Source organism: Tachyglossus aculeatus, chromosome 11, assembly GCF_015852505.1.
Source record: "Tachyglossus aculeatus isolate mTacAcu1 chromosome 11, mTacAcu1.pri, whole genome shotgun sequence".
NCBI lineage: Eukaryota > Metazoa > Chordata > Mammalia > Monotremata > Tachyglossidae > Tachyglossus > Tachyglossus aculeatus.
Genome location: NC_052076.1, coordinates 71,547,336 through 71,559,614, shown reverse-complemented (window position 1 = coordinate 71,559,614; position 12,279 = coordinate 71,547,336). Strand labels below are relative to the sequence as shown.

Here is a 12,279-nt window from a genome sequence, read left to right as displayed (position 1 = left end):
CATGGTTCCTGCATGTTGAACCTTTTTGGTCCATGTCTTTAGGATGTCATTTTCATCATAACGTAGTCTGAGACGGTGTTATATTTAGCCTCTGGTTCACTTGGCTTTTTCCCTCCTTTTTTCCCCTCAGTTGACCATCTTTCCATTTTCCTGTCAGGTTCTTTCCTTTTAAGGGTGAATGGCCCACCTGAATCTTATTGTCAACTATTTCCCCAACTTGTTTTCACATTTTCAGAGGCGATTACCATCCTGAAGTCCATAGTTCAGGCCTCACTCTTTCACGGGCTCAAGAGTTTCCTTGAAAACAGGCCCGGAGGCCACAGTTCCACTCTCGTCATCACAGCGGTGACACTGAAAAAATTACTTAGCATCCACATCTCTATTTTCCTATTAGTGAAATGAGGATGATGACTGTACGTGAATCATTAGCGACCCCCAAGTATATTAATGCTTTGGCAGTATAATTTGAGTTGGTTTCTGCAGTCAGGCAGAAGATTATAATGTGAACTTCAGTCAAACCATAAGAAGAGACCTGTTGGTCTTTTTAATGAATAGTTTTTTAATGAATAGTAGTTATTTTCAAATGGGAACTACAAATGTCTGGGCCTATCAGCTGTTTATTAGGCTGTGTTTCTGTTTATTTTTTGTAGTTGCCTCATGCTTTGGTAATCTCCAGTTTTAAATGAGAAGCAGCCACACTAATTACATGTCTTTTGTGTTCCTAGCAGCCCAAGATAGCAAAATTAATTGAGGGAGGAGAGAAAACATTGCATGTATTTATAAAGAGCTGTGTATATTTCTAATTCTTCACTCAAGTATTCAATATGGCTCTTGGCTTCTGATTAATATAACCTCACTGTTTTGCAGAATGCTGAGGGGAAATCACAAAAGAAAGAGGTGGTTCGACAATGACAGGGTTATAAGCGGATAGCATTAGTTTTCGATTTGTAGTTGTTTTAAAGGAGTTCCGAAAAAGACTCTCTTTTTTCAACTAGTCTAATTGGCCCTTTTTCAAAATGGTAATTTGCCTGTTCTTTCGATTAATCAACGGTATTCATTGAGTGCTTACTGTGTGCAGAGCATTGTACTGAGCACTTGGGAGAGTGGGGAGACACAATCCCTGCCCGCAAGGGCTAACAGGCTAGACAAGGACAGGCATCAAAATAAATTATTTTTTAACGGTATTTGTTAAGCACTTGCTATGTGCCAGGCACTGTACTAAGCGCTGGTGTTTATACTAATCAGGTTGGACACAGTCCCCGTCCCAGATGGGGCTCACAGTCTTAATCCCCATTTTACAGATGAGGTAACTGAGGCACCGAGAAGTGCAGTGACTTGCCCAGGGTCGCCCACCAGACAAGTGGCGGGGCCAGGATTAGAATCTGGGCCCTTCCAACTCACGTTCTGTCTAAAGGCCGTGCAGCTATGTATTCGTGCAGTGCAGCGCAGCGGGGCTGGTGGAGAGGAGAAGGTACTTTCTCCTCCCCAAAATTGGCAGGGATCAAATGTTTCCATGTTTTTTATGATCAAAAACCTGTCGAAATGTGCCTCTCTGCCATTGGTGGCTTGCGGTGTTTACCCCCTCCTCTTCCAGGCTGATGCCGTTTTTGTATTCAGTTGAATTTTGAGATATATTTCTTGTTCTAGAGACTAATGCCACCATTTCTAGGTTTTGTGCGTGATTACATATGTCTACCAATACTGTACTCACCCAAGTGCTCAGTACGGTGCTGTGCACACAGTAAGTGCTCAATAAATACCATTGATTGTTTGATATATGTATGGCAAGCATTCTAATTTTGTGGAAGTTTTTCTCTAATAAGCTATCGGCCAGTATCCGCCTCTGCAGAGTGAAAGCAGGAACCAGCTGGAGTTGATTCCCTGCCAATCCAATCTTGAGCCGAGCAGTTGCATGCACGCTATTTATAGATATGATTCCCTTCTCCCTTCCCCTCTCTTTCCAGCCGCTATTTAAACAAGGCCTTTTATCTGTGGTCCAAGAAAAACAAGTTCTCATCCACTTTTATAAACAACGTGATAACCCATACGGAAACAGAACACTCTGCCCCGGCCTGGATGCTCCTTGCGAAGGTCGCCTGCTCGTCACCCAAACTGGATTACACCAAAATAATTGAATCCTGGGAGAGAGTCTGCAGGTGCGTACACGCCTAGTCTAGTTGTGGAGGGGCCGGAAGACCCTGGCAAAGCCACTGGCTCTTCTTCAGCCACGGGAGAGAGCTGTTCCAAACATTGTCATTCAGATTCAAGCCACTCTGTTTCAATTCCAGTGTGAAAAATGCATATTCTTTCCATCTAGAAAGGCCGGTCTTCAGTTTCAGACTCCCCACCCCAGCCTATCACCTATACATCCCTGGTATCACCTTAGTGGTCCGTTTGGGCTTCAGCTAATTTCCTAGCTCTCCCCCAAACTGAAAAGCCAGGGAACCGAGTGGTTTCTCACGGTGTTTCTTCCCGGTTTCTCACTTTCTTTAGGCATCACAGCACTGTCTGTCCAGGCACCACGGGCCATATCCTGTGTGTGATTGGGCATATTGCCAAGCACCTGCCCAGGGATACCCGGGACCGGCTGATTGGTAAGGGGCCACTGGGGTCTTGGGGAGGCGAGGCCGGTTCTCCGTTCGGTTGGAGTTTGGGGTAGCTGGGGAACTTGGGGTGGTTCAACTTCCTCCTCAGGTGTTATCACGAGCAAGCTGCGGGAGTTTGGGTGGCCCCTGGAAGTCATTAGCCCAGCCGTCGAAGCCTTGCAGAAGCTCTGCCATGCGTGTGCAGACACCCCGGAAGAGGCCCAGGTAAGACATCAGCCGTACCTGTATTCCGTTTCGTTTGCGGGACCTGGGCGATGGCAGTTCTTCCCAAGTCTCATGGAAATGAGTTAGGCCATCTGGGAGGGCTATTAACTCCTTCTTCAGGCCCTTGGAATCAGTCACAACTGTGGCCTCTCTGGTGGTCTTGTATTGATCCCACGCTTAGCATAGTCGACGCTTAATAAGTACACCCTCGTTATGAAGATGTGTTCAACATTGCCCTGAATAGTCAGAGTCTTGGCATGCATTTCACAGGGTGCTCCCTCCCGCCCACCTGCGTACTTGTTCCACTCTGTGCCCCAGGGGGGACACTGCTGGTGAGAATAAGAGGATGAGGGTGACCCTCCACAGACTACCACCACTAGAATCAATTATTTCACATAGGTTTTGAGTCCGAGAGGCTTTGTGATGGGACAAAGGCTCATCGGTCCTTTCCTCCTCATCACCGTCCTTCTCCCTTTCCCTTCTCCCCAGTTGTCTTTCTTCCTTCCTCCCTCCTCTGTTTTCCCTTCTCCCTTCTTTCTCTCATCCTGCCTCTCCTTCTTCCTCCCTACTTGTCTTTCTTCTTCCTCCTCTCTTACCCTTTCCTCTTCCCCTGCAACAGCTGTTTCAGTCTTTTAACTCCCTCCTCAAATCCCGTCCCCCCATTCCCCTGATCTCTTGCCACTAATGACCCATTATGTGTGGTCTCCCTAAAATCTCCAATCAATCAATCAATTGTATTTATTGAGTGCTTACTGTGCGCAGAGCACTGTACTAAGCGCTTGGGAAGTACAAGTTGGCAACATATAGAGACGGTCCCTACCCAACAGCAGGCTCACAGTCTAGAAAGGGGAGACAGACAACAAAACAAAACATATTAATAAAATAAATAGAATAAGTATGTACAAATAAAATAGAGTAATAAATATGTACAAACATATATACATATATACAGGTGACATACAAACATATATACATATAAACAGGTGATATAATAATGTAATAATATTATAAGAGAAGCAGCATGGCTCAGTGGAAAGTGCACGGGCCCTGGAGTCAGGTCATGGGTTCAAATACCGGCACCGCCAACCATCAGCTGCCTGACCTTGGGCAAGTCACTTCACCTCTCCGTGCCTCAGCTACCTCATCTGCAAAATGGGGACCAAAACTGTGAGCTCCCCGTGGGACAACCCGATCACCCCGTAACCTCCCCAGCGCTCAGAACAGTGCCCTGCACATAGCAAGCGCTTAACAAATGCCGTCATTATTATTATTACCCTTAATTCCCTTGTGCCTTAATTCTCAACCGGACTTCACCTCCTCCTTCCCTTCCCAGACCCAAGCAATGTTTTCCTAAGATGAGCTTAAAAAGCTATATTTAGTGGATCCAGTTTCTTCCTTCCCTGACCACCATCTCCAACTGTTCACTTTCCAGGGGCTCCCTGTTGTTTTCAGGCATGCCCATGAAAACCTCCCACCCTCTAACTTCGGCTGTTCAGTTGTGGTCCCCTTCTATTCTCCTATCTACACCTACTCAGAAAACTCACTCACTCCCATGGCTTCAACTATGTGGATGATTCCCAAATCAACATTTCCAGCCCTGATCCTTCTCCTTCCTTGAAGTCTCCTGCTTTCAGGATATCTTTACCTGGACGTCCCACCGATATCTCAGACTTAATGCATCCAAAGCAGAACTCCTCAGCTTCCCACCCGAACCCTATCCTTCCCCTAACTTTCTTATCACTGTAGGCACCACCACCATCCTCCCAGTCTCCCAAGCCCGTAACCTTGGCATTATCCTCAACTGATATCATTTAACCCACATATTCCTTCGTCATAAAATCCTGTCAGTTTTACCTTAACGTTATTGCTGAAATGCCCCCTTCTGTCTCCATCCCATTCATCCTATTCTGCCTTGACTTCTGCATCAGCCTCCTCGCGGACCTCTCTGCCTCCTCTTCTCCCCCCTCTCCAATTCATATGTCACTCTGCTGCCCAAATCATTTTTCTGAAAACCATTCAGACCACGTCTCACTGCTCCAGAACCTCCAGTGGTCGCCCATCCACCGACGCAGCGCACAGAGACTCCTTACCGTTGGCTTTAAGGTACTCAGTCGGCCTTCTCTCTCCTACTTAACCTCACTAATGTGCTACCAACCTGCACACTCCTTTCCTCTAACACCAGCCTACTCTCTGTACCATGATCTCGTCTATCCCACCACCGTGTCCAGGTTCTCCCTTGGTCCTAGAACTCCCTCCACTTTCATATCTGACATTCCACCACTCTCCTCACCTTCAAAACCCTCCCAAAATCATATCTCCTCTAAGAGGCCTTGCCAGACTAAGCCCTTCATTTCCTTATCCATCCTCCCCCTGCTTCAATTCTGCATTTGCCTGTGTACCCTTTAGATGTTTTGTTACTCGTCTCAGTCCCGCAGTACGTATGTAAGCATTCTTAAACTTTTCTATTTTCCCTATCTCTAATCTATTTTAGCGTCTGACTCCCCCTGTAGACGGTAAACTCCTTCTGGACTCCTAACTGTGGGAGTCCCTCAAGGTTCAGTCTGAGTCCCCTTCTAGTCTCCATCTACATGCACTCCCTTTGATGGATTCAACTACCATCTCTCTGTGGATGATTCCCAAATCTACATCTCCAGCCCTGATCTCTGTCCCTCTCTTCAGTCTCACATTTCCTCCTGCCTTCAAGACATCTCTACTTGGGTGTCCCACAGTCACCTCAAACCTGACGTGTCCGAAACAGAACTCCTTATCTTCCCATCCCTGAACATGGCACCACCATCTTTCCTGTCTCCCAAGCCTCGGTGTTATCCTTGGTGTTATCTCATTCAACCCACATATTGAGTCCGTCATATCAGTTCAACCTTCACAGCATCGCTAATATCCCCCCTTTCCTCTCTCTACAGTACAACCACGTGAATCCAATCACTAATCCTGTCCCACTTTGATTACCGAATCAGCTTCTTTGCTGATCTCTCTGCCTTCCGTCTCTCCAGTCCATACTTCACTCTGCTGCCTGCATCATGTCTCAACCAAAATGTTCAGTCCAAGTTTCCCCACTCTTCAGGAACCTCCAGTGGTTACCCCTCCACCTCTGCATCAGATAGAAACTTCTTACCATCGGCCTTAAAGCGCTCAATTACCTTGCCCTATCCTACCTCGTCTCACTGCTCTTCTACTACAACCCAGCCCGTATACTTCACTCCTCTAATGCCAAACTACTCACTGTACCTCGGTCTCATCTGTCTCGCCACTGACCTCTCGCTCACGTCCTGCCTCTGGCCTAGAACGCCCTCCCTCTTCACATCTAACAGACAATTACTCTCCCCCACTTGAAAGCCTTACTGAAGGCACATCTTCTCCAAAAGGCCTTTTCTGACTAAGTTCCTCTTTCCTCTTCTTCCACCTCGTTCTGCATCGCCCTGATTGTTTCCCCAGGTGCCCCAGGCCCACAACACTTATGTACATATTTGTAATTTATTTATATTAATGTCTCTCTGCCCCTCTAGACTGTAACCTTGTCGTGGGCAGTGAATGTGTCTACCAACTCTTCTCTTGTTATATGTGCTCTACCAAGTGCTTAGTACAGTGCTCTCCACGCAGTAAGTGCTCAATAAATAGGACTGGGGAGGAATCAAGTCTACCAACTCTGTTGTTGTGTACTTTCCCAAGTGCTCCATACAATGTTCTGCACACAGTAAACAATAAATCCCTTCCTTTCCTTTTTCTTCTTCCTCCCTCCTCTCTTCTCCATCACCTTTCTCCCTCTTCCATCTTCCTCCTCCATCCTCATATTCCCCAAGCCTCCTCCCCTTCCATTCTCCCTCATCTTCTCCTCTATCCTCCTTTTCCCCCCTTCTCATGTTCCTCCTCTTCCAGCTTCATCTTTCCCAAACTTCCTCTTTCTTCCTCATCTTGCATCTTTCTCCTCCTCCTCCATCCTCCACCTCCCTAGTGGCTTGAAAGAAATACTATTTTTCCCTCCTGTACCTAACTGGCCCGGAGACATTTAGGCTCATTACAATCTATGGGGATTAATGCTGCATTTGCAACTGAGTGACTTTGACTCCAGAAAATATATCTGTGCCTCTGAGGTTAAATGTTCGTGTCATGCTTAAAATATGTCTTACAGTGATTTGTGCGTAATGCAGCTCTCCTTTCTGCAGGAATGGGTTGACTGGGCAATTTGGAATATCCATTTATTCCTTCTAGGACAAGTACTGTCTTGAGTGACAGCCCTACACATTGTCAGTTGTGGCGGTGGGTTTGGGGATATGGACAGTAGTCAGAAACGAACTGCGGTCTCTTCGGACTCTGTGACAAATGAAAGGCTTGGAGGAAAATGCTCCTCCCGTCACCCAAGTTATTCAGTTCTCTGCCTTTTGTTGCATTTTCCCTCTCCTGAGGAGATGGTCCGTATTTGTTTGGTTGCTTTTTCTTCAAGGGATTAGTTGTAATAAATCAATATGCTCTAACTGTGTCGCCTGAGGCACAAGACAGGTTGGAATTTGCTTAGCAGAAAACGCCGAGCTGTTTCCTACGTAAATGTTGCCTGGTGTTTTCTTGGTTTCCATGCCTTGGACTTTTTCTGGAAGCGATGATATATTTATTTTTTAGGTTTCTCTAGCAGCTTTCCTCAGAAGAGAAATATTTCTCTTCAGAAATTTCCTGTGAGAAATATTTCTTTACTCTGCATCAACAAAAATTGGATAAGGAGGTTAGTAGTGAGAATAACCAATTGAGGGGAACAGAAAGAACCCTTGGAAGGCCCAGAGAAGGAGCATCCTGAAAATACAGATCGTTCTTAGTTTAGTACTTGGAATGCTTGTCATGTCCTTCTTTCGCTAAAGTTTAGTTTCCCTCTGAATTAATCTCTCTGAGGATCCGAAGGTCGGACTATGAGGAGAGGTGGGAAATTACAACCACTGACGTAGGGTCTTGCTGCACAGGAGTTGGGCACAGGTCAGTGGACAAATCCTCCCACCACAGCTGTTGGAATAGTTGGTTCCCATTAAATGAGCTGCTGATTAATTCATTGTCATATTTATTAAGCACTTACTGTGTGCGGAGCACTGTACTAAGCGCTTAGGAAAGTACAGTCCCTGCCCACAACGAGCTGACGGTCTAGAGAGGGAGGAGACAGGCATGGATACAGGTAAACGAAATTGCAGATACATACATAAGTGCTGTGGGGCTGGGAAAAGAGGGGAGAGGAACAAGTCAGGATGATGGAGATGGGAGTGGGAGACGAGGAAAAGTGGGGCTTAGTCCGGGAAGGCCTCTTGGAGAAGATGTGCCTTCAGTAAGGCTTTGAAGCCGGGGAGAGTAGTTGTCTGGCGGATTTCTAGACTGTGAGCCCACTGTTGGGTAGGGACCGTCTCTATATGTTGCCAACTTGTACTTCCCAAGCACTTAGTACAGTGCTCTGCACACAGTAAGTGCTCAATAAATACAATTGAATGAATGAATGAATTTGAGGAGGGAGGATGTTCCAGGCCAGAGGTAAGACTTGAGCCAGGAGTCTGCGGCGGGACAGGCGAGGTCGAGGTACAGTGAGAAGGTTAGCATGAGAGGAGCGAAGTATGCGGGCTGGGCTTTTAGAAGGAGAGAAGTGAGGTGAGGTAGGAGAGGGCAAGATGATGAAATGCTTTAAAGCCAATGGGGAGGGTTTTTTGTTTGATACGGAGGTGGATAGGCAACCACCGGAGGGTTTTGAGGAGAGAGGTGCCATGTCCTGAACGCTCGTGTAGAAAGATGACCTGGGCAGCAGAATGAAATATGGACTGTAATGGGGAGAGGTAGGCGATTGGGGGGTCAGCAAGGAGGCTGATGCAGTAATCTAGGAGGGATAGGATGAGTGATTGTATTAACATGGTAGCAGTTTGGATGTAGAGGAAAGGGCGGATTTTAGCGATGTTGTGAAGGTGGGACCGATAGGATTTGGTGGCAGATTGAATATGTGGGTTGAATGAGAGAGAAGAGTCAAGCCAAGGTAAAGGATTTATGGGATTGGAAGGATGGCCATCTACAGTGACAGGAAAATCCAGGAGAGGACAAGGTTCAGGTGGGAAGGTAAGGAGCTTGGTTTTGGCCATGTTAAGTTTGAGGTGACAGGAGGATATCCAAGTAGAGATGTTTTGAAGGCAGGAGGAGGTGGGAGCCCAGAGAGAGAAAGAGAGAGAGATCAGGGCTGGAGATGTAGATTTGAGTATCATCGACATAGAGATGGTCATGGGAGCAAATTAGTGTAGATGGAGTATAGAAAGCGATCGAGAACTGAACTTTGAGGGACCCCCACAGTTGGGGGCGGGAGGCAGAGGAGGAGCCCGTGAAGGAGACTGAGAATGAACAGCTAGAGAGATAAGAGGAGAACCAGGAGAGGCAGGGGCAGTGAAGCCAAAGTTGGATAATGTTTCCAGGAGAAGGGGGTGGTCCCCAGTGTCAAGGCAGCTGAGAGGTCCAGGAGGATTAGGATGGAGCAGAAGCCCTTGGATTTGGCAAGAAGGAGATCATCGGTGACCTTCGAGAGGGTGGTTTCGGTGGAGTGAAGGGGACGGAAGCCAGACTGGAGGGAGCCAGGAGAGAGTTGGAGGAAAGGAATTTGAGACAACTGGTATAGGCAGTTTTCTCAAGGAGTTTGGAGAGGAAGGGTAGGAGGGAGATGGGGCGATAACTGGAGGGAACTGTGGGGTCAGAGGAGGGTTTTGTGGGGATGGGAGAGACACGGGCATGTTGAAGGCAGTGGGGAAGAAGCCACTGGAGAGGGAACAGTTGAAGATGTCAGGGAGGGAAGAAGGGAGCGGGAGAGATTTTTATAAGGTGCGAATGAATGGGGTCTGATGCATATGTGGAGGGGGTGGCATTTGAGAGGAGATAGGCGATCTCCTCTAGAGATACTGCTTGGAAGGATGGGAAAGTTGAAGAGGGGGCCGGGAATGGGGAGGGCAATTTTAGGGAGCTCACACCCGATGGTGTTAATTTTCTTAATGAAGAAGATGGCCAGGTCGTTGGGGGAACGGCGGGGCTGAGGAGGGAGTTAAATATCTGGAACAACTGGCAAGGACAATGAGCATGGGTTTCAGTAAGGGAAGAGAAATCGTTTTGCTGGGCAGAGTTAAAGCAAGCAAGGAGAAACTTGAGGTGCACAAAGTCAGCCTGATATTTAGATTTCTGCCGGCAGCATCCTGAGAATCAAGCAGAAGAGCGAAGGAGGCGGACTGTGCGGGTGATCCGGGGCTGTGGGTTAGGGGTACGCGTTCGACGAAGGGCTAGGGGTGCGGCTGAGTTGAGTTCAGTAGAGAGGTTGGTGTTGAGAACGTCTCTTTGGTCAGCAGGAGTGGGTAGATTGAATATGAAGGCTCAGTGGGGAGCGACGAGTTGAGAGAGTCGGATGGGTGAGTCTAGAGATTGTGCAGTGGTTAGAGATGAAGAGATGGAGTGTGTGTCCAAGTTGGCGAGTGGGAGAGGTGGGGTGAAACAGGAGATTGGTGCAGTTCACTCATTCATTCAGTGGTATTTATTGAGCGCTTACTGTGTGCAGAGCACTGTACTAAGTGCTTGGAAAGTACAATTTGGCAACAGACACAATCATTCATTCATTCATTCAATTGTATTTATTGAGCACTTACCGTGTGCAGAGCACTGTACAAAGCGCTTGGGAAGTACAAGTCGGCAACATATAGAGACGGTCCCTTCCCAACAGCGGGCTCACAGTCTAGAAGGGGGAGACAGACAACAAAACAAAACATATTAACAAAATAAAATAAATAGAATAAATATGCACAAATAAAATAAATGAATAAATAGAGTAATAAATACGTACCAACATTTATACAGGTGCTGTGGGGAGGGGAAGGAGGTAAGGCGGGGGGCTCAGTCTGGGAATCCCTACCCAACAATGGGCTCACAGTCTAGAAGGAAGGAAGACAGGCAACGAAACCAAACAGGTAGACAGACATCAATAGCTCAATATAAATAGACTTATAGATATATACACATCATTAATAAAATAAACAGAATAATAAATTTGTACATATATATACACAAGTGCTGTGGGGAGAGAAGGGGTCGAGCAGAGGGAGGGAGCTGAGGCAATGGGGAGGGGAATCGAGAAAGACATAATGTTGCTGCCGAGAGGAAGAGAGGGAAGGGTTGTGAGGGGTGATAGAAGGTCATCAGGAAGAGAAGCAGCGTGGCTCAGTGGAAAGAGCCCGGGCTTTGGAGTCAGAGGTTATGGGTTCGAATCCCGGCTCTGCCAGTTGTCAGCTGTGTGATTTTGGGCAAGTCACTTAACTTCTAATGAGCCTCAGTTACCTCATCTGTAAAATGGGGATTAAGACCATGAGCCTCACGCGGGACAACCTGATCACCTTGTAACCTCCCCGGTGCTTAGAACAGTGCTTTGCACATGGTAAAGTGCTTAATAAATGCCATTATTATTATTATCAGGAACATCGATGTGGATATTGAAGTCCCCAGGGGGGTCAAAGTAAGCATGGGAAAAGAGAGAAGGAATATGAGAAAGGGATCAAAATAGTTAAAAAAGTTGAAGGTGGGACCTCAGGGTCGGTAGGTGACAGCTACTAGAGTCTGGAGGGGGTGGTAGAGACAGATGACGTGGGCTTCAAAGAAAGGGAAGGGGGAGGTGGGATAATAATAATACTAATGATGGCATTTATTAAGCGCTTACTATGTGCAAAGCACTGTTCTAAGCGCTGGAATGGTGCGAAAGTGGCATTGGGGCATGAGAAGGAAGCCAACGCCACTTCATTCACTCATTCATTCAATCAATCATGTACGTATTTTTCTATTTTCTATTTCTGTCTCCCCCTTCTAGACTGTGAGCCCGCTGTTGGGTAGGGACCGTCTCTCTATGTTGCCGACTTGTACTTCCCAAGTGCTTAGTACAGTGCTATGCACACAGTAAGCGTTCAATAAATACGATTGAATGAATGAGTGAATGAATCGTGTTTATTGAGCGCTTACTGTGTGCAGGGCACTGTACTCAGCGCTTGGAAAGTACAATTTGGCAACAAATAGAAACAATCCCTACCCAGCGGGCTCACAGTCCAGAAGGGGGGAGATGGACAACAAAACAAGTAGACAGACAGCAGTATAAATAAGTAGAATTATAGATGTATACACATCATTAATAAAATAAAAATGGAATAATAAATATGTACGTATATACACAAGTGCTGTGGGGCGGGGAGGGGGGTGGAGCAGAGGAAAAGGGGGCTTAGTCTGGGAAGGCCACCTGGAGGAGGTGAGCTTTCAGTAGGGCTTGGAAGAGGGGAAGTTTGCTAGTTTGGCAGATGTGAGGAGGGAGGGCATTCCAGGCCAGAGGTGGGACGTGGGCCGGGGGTCGACGGCGGGACAGGCGAGAACGAGACGCGGTGAGGAGCTTAGCACCAGAGGAGCGGAGGGTGCGGGCTGGGATGGAGAAGGAGAGAAG

General features: G+C 47.1%; 1 protein-coding gene across 2 annotated transcripts in view; it reads left to right on the top strand.

The window, feature by feature from the left end:
- The window catches only part of NCAPD3 (non-SMC condensin II complex subunit D3), a 121,004-nt gene that overhangs the window by 62,715 nt on the left and 46,010 nt on the right, over positions 1–12,279 (top strand). For both annotated transcript variants that reach the window (XM_038753646.1, XM_038753645.1), the window contains 3 exons: positions 1,965–2,156; positions 2,494–2,594; positions 2,695–2,810. In XM_038753646.1, coding sequence (XP_038609574.1) covers positions 1,965–2,156; positions 2,494–2,594; positions 2,695–2,810 — 409 coding nt within the window. The remainder of the gene's footprint in view (positions 1–1,964; positions 2,157–2,493; positions 2,595–2,694; positions 2,811–12,279) is intronic.